The sequence below is a fragment of the Xenopus tropicalis genome, chromosome 6, assembly GCF_000004195.4.
Source record: "Xenopus tropicalis strain Nigerian chromosome 6, UCB_Xtro_10.0, whole genome shotgun sequence".
Taxonomy (NCBI): domain Eukaryota; kingdom Metazoa; phylum Chordata; class Amphibia; order Anura; family Pipidae; genus Xenopus; species Xenopus tropicalis.
The window spans coordinates 31,545,527-31,561,151 of record NC_030682.2 but is presented as its reverse complement, the minus strand read 5'-3'; the positions used below and the strand labels follow the sequence as shown (position 1 = coordinate 31,561,151).

General features: G+C 38.7%; 1 protein-coding gene across 5 annotated transcripts in view; it reads right to left on the bottom strand.

Annotated features, from left to right (window-relative positions):
• The window catches only part of akap9 (A-kinase anchoring protein 9), a 125,483-nt gene that overhangs the window by 20,945 nt on the left and 88,913 nt on the right, over window positions 1–15,625 (bottom strand). For 4 of the 5 annotated variants that reach the window (XM_002934593.5, XM_012965615.3, XM_031904641.1 and 1 more), the window contains 6 exons: window positions 9,773–9,985; window positions 6,576–6,614; window positions 4,385–4,617; window positions 3,686–3,805; window positions 1,302–1,478; window positions 468–572 (listed from right to left, as the gene is read on the bottom strand). In XM_002934593.5, the coding sequence (XP_002934639.3) occupies window positions 468–572; window positions 1,302–1,478; window positions 3,686–3,805; window positions 4,385–4,617; window positions 6,576–6,614; window positions 9,773–9,985 (887 nt within the window). The remainder of the gene's footprint in view (window positions 1–467; window positions 573–1,301; window positions 1,479–3,685; window positions 3,806–4,384; window positions 4,618–6,575; window positions 6,615–9,772; window positions 9,986–15,625) is intronic. The other variant, XM_012965616.3, reaches the window with a different exon arrangement.

Here is a 15,625-nt window from a genome sequence, read left to right as displayed (position 1 = left end):
CTGTCGGTTTCATTTATTTTGGGAGGACAAGCAAAAATCCTACCACTCACATAATAAGTTTGTAATATCTGGCACTGTTTCACTGCACCCTGTGTACATTTTTCTGCAGCAGAGAAATTTTGACACCTCTCAAAAGGTGAAAAAAGCCCTTCTCAACATTTGCATTCTAGCAATCATAGGATCAATCAATATTTCCAAATGTTTCGATTCAGTATCTATTGTAGCAATAGGTCATAAAGCATTTTTGAAAAGACTTAATTTGAAGGTACTGCCATATAGAAAAGTCAGTCAACCTGTGTGGCTAATTTATCATCCTGTTCTATTGGTTGGTAGCAACCATCGCTACTTTCACTTTCCAAATCCTTGCTCCCTAATGCAAATTGCATGTAGGAAAAAAATTGTAGACAATTAAGATAAACTATTAATAAAAAGGTCTCAATGTCTTTTTTAATTAAGGGAATTCGCACCTCTTTTTCTTTTCGATCTATTGCGTCACGCTCCACTTGGAGTTGTGCTTCTAGAGGTATTTCTCCTTTGGAACTAATGACGATGGACTGTCTTCTGAGCTCCACCTTCAAGAAAATGTACATATTACTTAGACTTGTTTATTTAGTATTTAACTTTTCATCCCTCGTCCATCCCTAAATCAGCACACAAAAATCACATCAAAAAGCATTACAGATAGTTTGTGTAACCTATTCTGGTATTTGCCAGAATCAACAGATTGCCAGTCCATTTCTGAATTTATTTATTTATCTACAGAGAGTGAGTAACAACATTTAGGGGGTGGGGTAATCCTATTCTATTCCTAAAAACACACACACCCGTTACATGAATCTTCACTGGTGCTGTGCCTAAAGGTGGCCATACATGTACATGTTAAAGTTCAGGGCTAAATTGTCAGACATGGAGGTAGAAGTAGGGATTCTACCTTCACCTGCCGATTCAGCCCTAAACGCAGACTTTGCTCGGCCGCCTTTTTAACTCAGCCGATCGTCGAGACGACCGATATTTGCAGCCTTTGCAATACAGGTCGGCTCATCGATCCACTATACACACACACCGAATATCGTACTAAACAAGGTTTCATACGATAATATCAGTTAGTTTATGGCAAGTTTTGCGCCTCCATTTGTAAAGCTAATGCTTACTTAACAAATATTGGATCCAAGCACCACAGACACAAGATACAACAAGATAATTGGGTGTGGAGGATCCTTTTTCATTTTGCGTGTGTATGCACCTATCTAGCCATTATCACATATTAAGGTAGGGAGAAGGTCACAAGTAAATTAACTCACCTTCTTAAGGGTATCATCACTGATGAGCAAGGCCTGCTCCAGTTCCCTGATCCGACACTCCAGCTTCTCAATCTCTTCATTCCTTTCTTGAATATCCCGCTGGAACTGTTCTTTGCAGAGCAGCAGTTCATTGCATTTGTCTGTCTTTTCCTTTAGGTTAGTTTCCAGTTTTTCAAGCTTTTTTTAAAAAAATTTAAAAAAAAAAATCAACCAAAAATACCTCTTAAATTGTACATTCGTACATTGGTGGATGCATCTATTTGTATAATTAAACGTGTGAGTTATGGCACAATGTACACAGATCCAAAGGAATACTTTAATATTTAATGGGGCGATTCACTTAGTATATTATAGAATGTCCTATTCCTAGCAACTTTGCAATTGGTCATCATTTATTTTTATAGTTTTATTTTTTTAATTATTTACCTTCCTTTTCTGCCTTTTTTTAGCTTTCAGAGGGGGGTCACTGACAGCAGCAGACTTAAAACTATTGTTCTCTGAGGCTAAAATTCTATCGTTATTGTTACTTTTACTGCTTATCTTTGTACTCAGTCCTTTAACTATTCATATTCCATCTCTCATTCAAATTACTGGCTGGTTTCTTGGGTAATTAAGACATTAGCAACCAGATAGCTGCCGAAATACCAAACTGAAGAGCTGCTGAACAAAAAGCTAAATAACTGAAAAACCACAAAAAAAGAAGGCCTATTGCAAACATTATAAAAATGCACAATAAGGGAAACAAAGGAGCACTGGATCAACAGGTGCTATCGGATAAATACATAAAAACAGAGGTGGGTGTGTCAAAGTGACCTTTCTTATATTTCTTGACAAATTAATTTGTATTTTCCCAGCTTCTTCTATAGGTACAGATGATTCAGATATTTTCACTGGGAACATGATTATAGGCACAGGACCCAATGTACTACTGCAGTGCTGTCCAACTTCTACGGTGCCGAGGGCCGGAATTTCTCTAGCATACATGGTGGAGGGCCGCTAATGGAAGCCAGTTTTGACCACTCCCCTTTTTGAAACCACACCCACTTCAAACCACACCTATTTTATCACAATGGTGGTAACACAGCAAAATCCCAAATGCTTGGTCCTTACTGTGGGGATATCAACCATCATTCATATGTGAAAGAATTATGTCATATTAAGATATACCCTTAAATTCCATATGCCTCCTCCTCCCCTGTGGATAGCAGAGCAACCCCCAGTACATAATTACACACCTTAGGGACCATTTAATGGCTATTTCCAACTGCTAACAAACTCCCACAACAAACCCCTGCCAGGTTCACCTCCCACAAGCAGCATAGAGCAAGCAGAGTATGGCACACACAGGCAGCACTCTGCCTGTCCTACGCTGTCTGTGTGTGCCATACTCTGCCTGTCCTACCCTGCCTATGTGTGCCATACTCTGCCTTCTCTATGCTGCCTCTGTGTACCATACTCTGTCTGCCCTACCCTGACTGTGTGTGCCATACTCTGCCTGCCCTACCCTTCCTATGTGTGCCATACCCTCCCTGACCTATGCTGCCTGTGTGTGCCATACTCTACCTGCCCTATGCTGGCTGTATGTGCCATACTCTGCCTACAGTACCTATGTCTGAGGTGTGAAGAAGTGAACAATGGGAGTGATTACAGCCTGAGCCTGAGGTGTGAACACTGCAGGGGGTGAACCATGCAGGTATTAAAAGGTGTGAAAAACACAGGGGATTACATTTTTAAACAATACAGGGGGATTACAGCCTGAATCTGAGGTGAAAACCATGCAGGGGGCCAGTTAATCTCAGTACTGTTACCATTTAATGCTTACTCAAAGGTAAGCCATCAAAGCAGCCAGACAGGTGGGGGGCCACACAGAGGGGGGTCGCGGGCCGCATGCGGCCCGCGGGCCGCCAGTTGGACAGCACTGTACTACTGTATCAAGCACACTGCCAGCTGTTACTGTACAAAACGTGGTAAGCTTGATGGTATTTTCCAGCTGCCTCTGACTTGACACTGGACAGACTGATGTTCAATAAAAAGAACTAGTCTTTAAAAAAAGCTAATTATACAGGTATGGGATCTTTTATCCAAATTATAGGAAGGCTGTCTCCCACAGACTTCATAAGGTATGGAGATACAAATTATGTAAAGATCCTTATCTGGAAAACCCCAAGTCCTGAGCATTCTAGATAACAGGCCCTATACCTGTACAACAGAGCAAAGCACCTTTAATCTGCAGCAGTAAATAAAAACAAGAACCGCAGGAATACCACTGACCTAATGTAACGTAAGACTTATTTATGGTACACTGGGGAAAAATAAGGTAAAACCATATTCACAGGTAGATTTGCCTTCTTTTATACATGAACTGTGAATTCTTTTGTTTTTACCGCATTGCTTTGATGATCTGTAACAGGCTGGTGCCTTTGAGGCATTTTAAGTTGCTGCTCAAGTTTCAGGATTTCCTGCTGAAAAACATCTCTTTCATGCTCTCGATCCACTGCCTGCTCCTGGAACAGAAAATTCATAACAGCACTGTAAGAGCCGCAGGAATGGTACCACTGGAGGCACATTCTATCACCAATGTAAGGGCCATCGCCTCATGGCCATCCCACATTTTGACAACTGTGTGGCCAACAGAAAGCACAAACAATCAACAAACAGGACTAAAAAATTGTGTGGACATGGCAAATGCAAATTTTCAGTCACTGTAATTTACAAATGCAGCTGCAAGTGCGGTTGCACAAAAATTGACACATTCATTACTTGCTCCTTGCATTGCTATGTCTTTCCTGACACTTCAACTGAATCTTGTGAAATTGTGGCTATGGACGCTAAGGAGACCGGACCTGCCATCCTGAACATAAAGGAAATTCCGGCTTGCAAATACTCACAGAAAAACAGAATTTGTTGTGGTGCAGCTGCAATTACTCTGGAATCATTCTGCATTGTGGGTAAAAAAATGGTGCTGTGTGTACGAAAACTGCCTTTGCACACTGCACTGTGTTCATCAATGACCCCTATTGTTGGAAAGTGTTAACACTTTTAACCAGTATGCTATGTTGATTTAGCCCCTCTTTATAACTTACATCTAAAAATTTGCGGGTCTTTTCAAGCTGTTTTTCCAAGGACAGATTCTTTTGTTGGAGGTCTTCTAGATCTGAATTCTTTTCTTGCTCTATTTCCAGGTTCCGGCTCATCTGTTCTTCCAGTTCTGTTTCCAGCACTTTGACCTGTTTGTAAAGGTCCCCTGAGTCCTTTTCTGCTTGACGTTGCACCTCTATCTTCTCCTTTAGCAGTTTCTCAGTTTCCTCTATCAACTCTGTTTATACAAAAGGTCCCCAGAAAGAAGTTAGCTGGATTGCTTTGGTGTTGCCTTTCCAAGCCATCATAAATGCCCCACTGGAAAGCTCTCATCAGGCTAAGGAAATATATTGGATTTGATTGATATATCAGAACTTTATGTGTATTGCAGGAAAGGTCTCTGTGATAATATTTGAACACAGACTTTGTTTTATGCAGTGTTCTGTTTTGCATGAAAGGTTACAAATACTATCACTGCTTTATAAAGCACCAACATATACCTAAAGTAGAAAATTAACAGCGCTAATTATTTAAACTGGCCTTTTGCTAGTACTTATATACCGCATCACTAGTTAGAAAAGCTTACCCAAGACCTTATATAAAAGGTTTACCACTACAGCTTCTACCACTAGTTATGCAGCTATGTGATATCTTATAAGATTATATAAAATTACTTGAAGGAGTTGTAACACTTTTAAATGAGTAAAGGTGGCCATACAAGAGCCAATAAAAGATGCCGGCAGGTGCCTTCCTGACTGAATTCTGGCCAAAAATCAAATCCCATCAGGATGAGGAACACCATTTGCTTGTTGGTGAAGTATTTGCCCCGACGGCCTACATCGGGCTAAACATGCATATCAATCCGATATCAAGGTGGGCATATCAGGGAAAAAATCCGCTCATTTGGCAACCATGCTAAACACGTGGATCTTTCACTGTACAGCCAGCTTTACTTTGGGGAGCTAATTTGTTCACAAGATACTGCTTTCCATATCTTACTGCATTATCTGCAGCACAAATATACTCTATGGCTGAATACAATAGGTTTCCAGCACACGTGGGAAGTTTATCAGAGGGGTGCATGCAGCATCATATGTTCACCTCCACATACCTTTAGACCTCAATATATCGAAATTGCAACACTCCCATTTCATAAGCATAAAACGCCTTTATTTTACATATGGCACAGACACAGCAACGTTTTGGACCTCCTGGTCCTTTCTCAAGCTAACAAAACGAAAAAGAAAAAAGCTTGAGAAAGGACCGGGAGGTCCAAAACGTTGCTGTGTCTGTGCCATATGTAAAATAAAGGCGGTTTTACGAATATAAATAGGGGGTTTTGCAATTTCGATATATACTCTATGGCTACCCTATGGGAAATATTTTCCAGTAACCAGATCTGGCAAAAAATGTCACTGCAACTATTACATTAACAAAATATTACTTTACAATAACTTTTTCATTAACTGTATTACATATTTATTCTGCTGATGGATTATTCTGATAATGGATTTCATCTTCTGGACATGCCAACTGATTCTATTACCCTGGTATAAAAATACACTGCAATTACACATTGTTTGATATATGAATAAATAAAATCCAATATTTTTTCCTAGAATAGCCTATAGGCCAGAAGATACACACCCAATCCAGTGCAGATGTACAGTTTAATACAGTTCTTGTTGTTTAGAATTTAAGAGAAACAGCAAACGCCTAGTACTCTTACTAGAGAGGAGAACCTTCACAAACAGGGTTAATGTGAAAAAGCCACAAGAAAGAAAATCACCGAATAAAACAAGTGCAATTTTCTTATCTCTTATCAGAACCTGCCTTACACCATCATCTTACTGATTATATGAATGCTTTAATCATCAAAAAATCATGTTGTATTTTGATCATGACTTTTTTTTCTGTGTAGGAATGGATAAGATGATGGTTATTCACAAATATGGATGCATGTTAGAGACAATGAGCAGATATGAAAAGGAAACCCCAGATTAGTCCATTGCTTGGTAAAGCGGGATAAGCGCCTTATAGAAAATAATCAGTGCCAGAGGGAAAGACATAATGCAGCATTTGCAAGTTAATATGTTAGTGCAAGCAACAGAATCCCCCAAACCAATGATTAATTCAATCTTCCCAATCCGTGATTAGGCACCCAATTACAATTGGCCATGCGGGATACAAACACACCTTCTGTGGGAGCTGCATCGACTGCAGCTGCTACTAAGCCTAGGAGAACAGAGAAAGAAAACAAATGCAGAGTAATTCACATGCCGTCTAGCGTTCTTCCGCAATGTGACAATGCTAGAGAGGAAAGAGCAGCAGACATGGGGGTGAATTATGACAAGAAACACGATGGCTGGATAGTCAAGGAAAGGATATGATGCTCCTAGGTGTATTCAAGTACTACTGGTCCATCCAAATCCATGGATTTCCCTTAGCCAACAGTATAAGGCAAATCCAAGGAGATCCTGATTTTTGTTGGACTTACTACAATGATGGTCTCACTTGTGCTGGAGGTTATACATACATCCTGCTTGTAAAATATATTTTTTTATTTTTCTCAATATGTTCCCATAAAAAGGCCACACTAAAGCCTTTACAATGGTAAATCAGTCGAAGGCAGGTGACTGAAATCCTTAACATTTTTATGAGGCAGCGTTTTCCTTTTAAACACTGAATAAGAGCATGTTCTTTTCAAAAGATTTGCTGTGCCCTAATGAGAAATGAACAAAATGGTAAGATGCCATTCCACGAGGCCTGTGTATATAAATATAAAAAAACAAGAAGGAAATTATGAGGAAAGTAATATTAGTAACAATTATATTTTTCAAGAAATAATCCGCGCTAATACTATTCAAATTGTTAAGATAAAATAATTATGGGTTCGCTGGTCACGTTGAGTTCCCACTCATTAAATTAAAAGACACTTAAAGAAACCGCGCTCCCAAAGTAAAAACTACATCAAATATTCCTCATATACTGGCTTGTCAGGGGTAAATAAACAAAATGTCCATTAAACTTGCACCATCACAGTGAAGGTAATCTAAGTCTGTTGCAATAGTGATAAATCTCTCAGAGGCTTCTCTGTGGCAATGGTAGTTAATCAACTCCAGGTCCCATACATTAACAGCCCTGTGCAAGTTTAATGGACAATTATATTTTTAAATGCTTAACAGGGACCAGTAATTATCATTACTATATTGGTGGTGGAAAAACAGAAGAACCATTTGGCAGAGCAAACATGTAAAATAAATAAATAAATAAAAAAACCTAAACAGGATCGGCATAACTATAAGAGGTTTTTGAGTAAAGCTTACTATTAAGAAAATAGATATTATTTTATGATATATTTATCTAAAACTACATCACTTATACATTGTCTCCTAACCTCCTTAAGTTAAGGGGTGGTATGGCTTTAAGCAGACAGGATTTAAGAATATGAACAGTGCTGTGTATACAATTAGCACATTAATAATATACATACGCCTATTTTATTCACATACAAGTATATGAAGTCACTGATGACCTAATTAAATTGCAATGGAATTAGGAATGGACTTGAGGATGATTATTAGGAGTAGATCTAGGGCACCATTACACATAAGTATATTCCATTGCACGTGTGTTTAAAGAGTTAAGTACTGAACAACAGAACACTGGCATAGTGCACAGGTGCTAAACATACAGAGGGAAGCTATCTCCTGTACACACATAGACAAGCCAGCACTACTCCCACAGAATTTGGATATTAGGAAATATAAAGCATATGAAAATAATTGTACAATTAGATTACTTTCATAGTATGTGGACACAACAGTCATTAGTACCAGTGTATGTGACATAATTAATCTTGCATGTGGATTCAGTTCTTAGGTATGTATATTTTTTTTTCTAAAGCATGACTTCTGTACGCAGCACTGTGCAGCATAACAATAAATGGATAGAACAAACAGGGGTCATTACAATAAAAAAATATAAATACAAAGTACAGTTACATAAAATAATAATAAGCTAAGTGTCAAAGAGACAAGAGGAAGGAGGTCCCTGCCCTATAAAGCTTACTTATGTAAACAAGAAATGAAATGTAACACTGCTGAGAAACTATAAAAGGCAACTTCAGTCAGTCATTTATAATTTAAGGGAAATGCAGGGTGTATTCAATGTTAAATATATAGGTATATATATTAAACTTCTATATCCAAAATGTTGCTCTGATCTAGTGCAATCTATTTATACCAGGAACAATATCTCAATTGCCCAATTATAATTTACAGACAGGTTTTACAGCTTCTTTTAAAGATTCTGCTAATTATCACTCTTTGCCATCACATAATTGTCATTTAAAAGGACATCCACACAAAGTGGTGGAAAGCATCTCTGTTCAGTTTCTATATAATAAGTAAACTTATATAAAGTAAACCATGAACCAAATAGTCTGATCAGCGCAATTCAGCAATCTTCTTGAGTGGCAAACTGTACTTGATTGGCCAACATTAATCCCTGTCCCATATCCCTGGCCAATAGTTCTGAGGTGACTCTTTTTTTGAGCTATTTTAATTAAAATATGTACTCCTGTAATCAATCATTAAATCATAAAACAACCACATGATCCATAGTGGTAACTCTAAAGTGAAATATTACAATACTATTTTGGTACAAAGCTAACTAGGATTTTGCAGCAATTAGAGAACTTTTGCTCAAGAGACAGTTTTTTCCCACTGCTTAAAAATAGAAGAAAAAAAAAAAAGGAAATGTTTTCTTGACATGTCTGGAGAAATATAGCTCTTATAACTAAGTTTTTAGGGATGATGCGATTGGCTACTAAAAACATGTTCTATATCATATCTTATTTTGATCACACTGTTTAAATGCTTCTTATTTATGCCAGCTGTTTTGAGTTGGTGGTGCCATAACAGGCTTTAGGCTCATGCCCAATGGGGAAACTAGTTGCCCGCGATAAATCTCTGCCACCACGGGTGACATGCAGAAAAGTGAACTGCCGGTGGGAAGTCATAATCATCGCCAGTGGGAAGGCATTTTGGGGAGATTAGTCGCCTGTGGTAGCAGAGATTTATGGTGGATGACTAATCTCTCCGTGGGACATTAGCCTTAGGCTAATGTCCCACGGAGCAGTTTAGTTGCCCATGACAGATCTCTGCTATCGCAGATGACTAACTGCTCCGAAATGCCTTTCCACCGGCTACAATGGGAGTCAGTGGAAAGCCCTTTGCAAGGTTCCTGTTAGTGATAGCAGAGATCTATTGTGGGCGACTGAACTGCTCTGTGGGACATCAGCCTTATGGTAGTGAGTGATGTAATAATAGAGTACTTAGAAGCATGTGGTTACAGGTATAACAAATGACCTAAATGAAAAGAATACATACTTTGCTCAGCAGGTGTTGCCTCAGCCCTCAGTGCATTTTTCTGCCTGGAGAGCAACTCCCTCTCCTCCTGTAGCTGTTGGAGCTCCTGTTCGAATTCCTGCAATCTGTTACCTGTACTCTGCAGCTCCTGCTCAAGATGCCGGACCAGGTCATTTTTTTCCTGAATTTGCTTTTCAAGAAAGACTCTCTCATCTGAGTAGCCATCGAGGAGGCCTGTGGGATTAAAAAGAGACACACTACAGTTGTAAAACACACTGTTTCTCTGCAAAAATGAAACATTTGTAAATGGGATACAATATAACCTACTAATAAACTTCATATTCATTCCGGATGCTGCAGAAAAACAAGCAGCCCCTACTCAAACCTAGAGAGGAGCTTGATCAGACCTGTATTCCAAAAAGAGCCCAAGTGCCAAACGGTGACAAAGTTCTAAACAGTGAGAAAATACTGCATGCCCTTTTACCCCAATTTATTGTTTTTTTAACATTTGCCAACATTTGAATCAACAAATAGATGTGCGTGTATAGTGGGAGAGACCCAACTAGGGGCAGGGGTTCATTCCTTTTACAGAACTGGACTAAATGAGTATAAGGTGAGTATAATAAGTCTAATTTACAACAGATTTATGAGATGTAGTTGCTCCTTAATATGTAGTTATGTATGTAAAGCTTTCATTGAGGTACTGACAAACACAACCTTCCATGCTTCCAATTGATGGCCTAATGGTGAAGACACACAGAGCAACTAGTAGCAGCTACTTGGCACAAACACAAAAATAGACAATGCTGATAATTTACTGATAATTGTCTTTACGTGTGCTTTAGCAGAAGAAATTCTCAGGACAAGTGGCTGCTACTAAGTAGCTCCATGTATCTTTAGGCAAAGAATAGTATGCACAACTCCAACTCTGTGTCCATATAATTGTACCTCTCTAAAGTTCATTTGGATGGGAATGATTTACCTTCATTATCATTTTTATTATATATTTTACTTACTTTAACCTTATGGTGTATGTAAACCCAATAATTACATTTGTCCTGACCTTGTAAAATGTGTCTGTGTACCACAGTCCCTGAAAAATACATTTCCTTTTATTTCATGGGGATTATTGTCCCCACTACACAAATATTTATTTAACTCAGATATGTCCAGCAAAGTGTCCTCCTTACGCTTACTTACCTTCCAACATTTGAAAAATACAAAGAGGGGCAAAAAGAAATTTTTGCCCACGCCCATTTTAGTGACTGCATCCCTTAAATACCACTCCTATTTTACAAAATTTGGTAGTTTATGTAAAGTTTGAACACATTTCTGGGGGTTTGGGGTCTTGTTTTATGTGTTATTACAGTTTTGCTAATGATGGTGAAATTGCCCTATAAGCTGCGAGTCTCGGTTCCCCCCAACAGACCTGTTTAGCTTATTAGTTACAATTGTATCTAAGTGCAGGCATTGAGTATTCTGGGCTCTCTGCCTAAAGCCTACTTATCTAATTAAGTTTGAGAAACTTTGTATCTTTCTTTGGTGTTCAATGCAGGAGATCAAAGGCAAATGAGGGACATTTCAGTAAGAATCTGAGGGCAGAGCTGTTAAAATTGGGGACAGTTAGGAGGTGTGCCAGCTGTGGCTGAATAGCTAGACAGTCCTCCTCAGTACCTTTGTCTGCTATCTGCATAGATTTCATGGGATGCACTTTGAGTACAATAACACCATATCGTAAACCCGGTTGCCACATTCAGTTAAAAGTCAAAACAATGAAGTATGATTATATTCATATAAGCATGATTCCTTTAGTTTCTGCACAGACCAATTTAACTCAGCCTGAAGGCCAATTTAAAAGAAATGTAATTGGCATTCAAGAGGTTAATAAACTTTTTTTTTTTTTTTTTTGCCTCAAAGAAATTTGTTTAAAAATAAGCAGATGTTAGAGCGTCTAAACTTACAAACAGGTGTTTCTCTTCCTTTTGTGAGCATGACATAGCATGCAAAATGCCAAACAAAAATTACTATTTTTGAATACTTTAAACGGGCAGCAGACTACTGTGTTCAATAAAGACAATCTGTGCCGGACATGGCTATTGTTCTCATTAAGAATTATTTAGACTTTTTACTATTGCTCTCACTCATCAGCGCAGAACAGTGACATTTAAAACACTTTCATTCTGCAAACATGCTGGAGGAGGAGAAGGTAAGTACTGGTCCCAGTAAAACCCCTTGTACAATGAATAAAATAAATTGTTTATTCTCAGTACTTACACTGATTAACCCAAGCCTAAAAATTCTTATATTCTGCTTTATGTTGTGGTGAAGGGAATGTGGACTGGGAAGCAGCAAAATTGAGTCTCTGCACCATCTGCATAATTTAATCCTGCCCAGGCAAGTCAAACTTACATTGAAATTTTCCCCCATGTATTGACATTGATTTATACCCCCCTCTTTATACTATGTGCCTTTAGGGTGATAAGTAATACAGGTTTAGGAATTTTTTCACGCTAAACAGACAGAGTTGGTTTAAAAGGATTTTTGTATGTTATACTTTTCATATCTAAATTACACAGTTTACATAAATAATGAAATAATTCACTCTACCATTTAAAATGTTATTCTTGAACCAACAAATGTATTTTTTAGTTGTAATATTGGTGTGTAGGCGCCATCTCAGTGCCTTGTGCCTGAGTCTGAGCTTTCAGAAGGAGCCAGCTCTACACATTAGAACTGCTTTCAGGTAACCTATTGTTTCTCCTACTCCCATGTAACTGGAGGAGTCCCAAGCCGGACTTGGATTTCTTCCTATTGAGTGCTATTCTGATACCTACTGGGACCTGCTATCTTGCTACCTTCCCACTGTTCTGCTGATCGGCTGAGGGAGGGTGGGGATATCACTCCAACTTGCAGCTCAGCAGTAAAGTGTGACTGAAGTTTATCAGAGCAAAGGTCACATGGCTGTGGCACCCTGGAAAATGAAGAATATGGCTAGCCCCATATGAAATTTAAAAATGAAATATAAAAATTGGTTTGTGTTTTTGAAAACTGGGATTCAATGCAGCATTCTGCTGGAGAAGCTTCCCATGATGATATTCCTTTAATTAATTGAGAAGTGATTTTATCATGCAAAGTGTGTTTTAAAGTAATTCAAATGTAATGTACTGTTGCCTTGCACTGGTAAAGGTTGTTTGTTTGCTTGCTTTATACAGACTACTATAGTTTATATAAATAAACTAATGTGTAACAATAGGGCAGCCATTTTAGGCTTATGTCCCAAAGAGAAATTAGTCACCTGCGATAAATCTCTGTTACTGCAGGTGACTAATCTCCTAGAAATGCCTTTTCACTGGCAACAAAGTGAATCGCCAGAGAAAAAGGGCACTTCTGGAGGGAACTCTGTGTAACTTCAGAAAAACGAAGCGACGCGTATGCTTTTTCACCAACTTTCCAGTGGAAAGGCATTTTAGGAGATTAGTTTATCGCAGGCGACTAATCTCTCTGTGGGGCATTAGCCTAAAGCAGAATAGGCTCAGGTTACATAACAGAAAAACATTATAGAATACAATGGTGTTTTACAGAGCTTATCTGTTATCTGCTATGTAGCCTGTGCCATTCAGACCTATTTAAATTTAGTTACTCTCATGGCTACACAGTAGCTTTGTTTATAAAAACTATAGTAGTATTTCTGAAGCAAACACACCACGTTTACCAGTGCAGTGCAATAGTACATTATATTGTATTACTTTGAAAAACATTCTTTTTTTGGTGTTGCTGTTCCTTTAACTGAAAAGTGTCTGAAGGGCTCAGAGGGGGTGCTCGCCCAGGAGCAATCACACCTCTGAAAGGAAGATAATTCAATGGGGGGGGTCCAAGGGAACTGGACATTAACCAAGAAAGTGTTTGTTGTACACTGTTGAAAGTGCCCAGGTCCATACTAAAAAGCTCATGTACAATTATTATTATAAAAGTAACATATATTTCCTTTTGTTTCCTATGCCAGCCTCACTCTTCTCTACCATTAACATATCTAATCTTCCTTTAAATAAAGCTTTGCCAATGCCTATACACAGAAAGAGTTTAAAGTTCATCAGCGATGCTGTATGTATGAGCTAATACTACGAGAACCTTATTGTAGCATGGCTCTTTATTTTATACCTACAGGAACACTTTAAGTCAATATTTGTCTAGGGAAAAATCCAACTGGAATTGTTGACATTAAAACACTCTTGCTACCCGCCTACATAATAATTACAATTTCAATTGGCTTTAGTGGGGGTTGTTTGCTTTCCTTTATTAAACTGAGTAAGACAGATAAATACAGAACTTCAACTACAAGATTATAAACTTTCACCAGTTTAGACAGTTAGGGCTGTGACACACGGGGAGATTAGTCTCCGTGCGACAAATCTCCCCGACATGCCGACCCGCTGGCTAGAATGTAAATCGCCAGTGGGATGGCATATGCTGCAGCGCGATTTGCCGAAGTCGCGGAACTTTCCTCTCAAGGCAACTTCCACAACTGCGGCAAATCGCGCCGCCGCGTATGCCATCCCACTGGCAATTTACATTCTAGCCGGAGGGAAGGCATGTCTGGAGATTAGTTGCCCGTGACAAGGGGAGATTTGTCGCGTGGAGACTAATCTCCCCGTGTGTCACAGCCCTAACTCTCTAAAATCTAAGCTGATAAAGAGAAAAGTTCTCTGACTTCCCTAATGGGTCACAATGTCAGTTAAATCTAATGGCTAAAGTATTAAACATGCTGCCTAATGTAACGCCCCCTTAAACCTGCATGTTCCATTCACTATTCATTTGTTTATAACCTCTAGAACCAAAGTTCAAATGTCTCTAATTGTTCCATGTTAGAACTTGTAAATCATTATCAACATTCGTCAATAATGACAAAATATTCTCCAAATATTAGGAAAGATAGGTAAAGCTCAGACTGTAAATGTTTTTGAGAAGTAAAATCTATACAAATTTACAGAGCTTTCATATTCACAGTGCCAGCAACAATTACACACATTTCTATCAATCAAAAAAGATATAAAAAAAATAGGAGACATAATAGCCATCACTGTTATGAATTTAAAGTTTTTTTTTTTCCAACAGAAAACAGAAAGACAGACATAGGATCTATTGTTCACCTGGCACTAAACAGCTCCAAATAGGCTATTTTGTCTCAGACATCCACTAAGGAAATCAGAGAGTACACTGCATACCTGGTCCTGATGGGTTACCTTTTATTTGGTACAAAGCCTTGACAGAACCATTGTTGCCTGAGCTGCAGGCCATTGACTGAAGGCTTCTCTTTCCCCCATATGTGCGGAGATTCTTTTAATAGTTATATCCAGCAATGGAACTAGATGTAGACAGCAGTGGTTTAAGGAATTGAGAGCCTTGACCTTTTAGACCAGACCAGATTTCATGCTACAAAGTATCTGTGACATTAACCTATGCAGACCAATGACTAAACAATAGCGATGTACTGAGGCCTCACAATGTCTATCCAGGTTCAAGAATACCACTGGGAGATGCCTGCAAAGGTCATATGTGTTTTGACTTACGTCGATAGAAAACAGTGGCAGTAAAACACCCCTGTTCACAGGTTACTGCTTCTAGTAGCACTAAATGCAAAATAACCTGTCGAACACACGGAGCAGGGGCAGGTGGACATTTGAAGCAAAATGCTCAAGTGTGCGCTTATCAATTACTACTATCAGGAGTGATGACAGACGTGTTTTGTCCCTTTCTACTTTCCATTGGGTGACAGTGGATGACATAGCCCTAAGGGGAGTAAGATGGATACAGGTTGGATTTTGCCCAATTAATATGATGGCCAGATACTGGCCAAAAGAGTAGCATTATGCAATC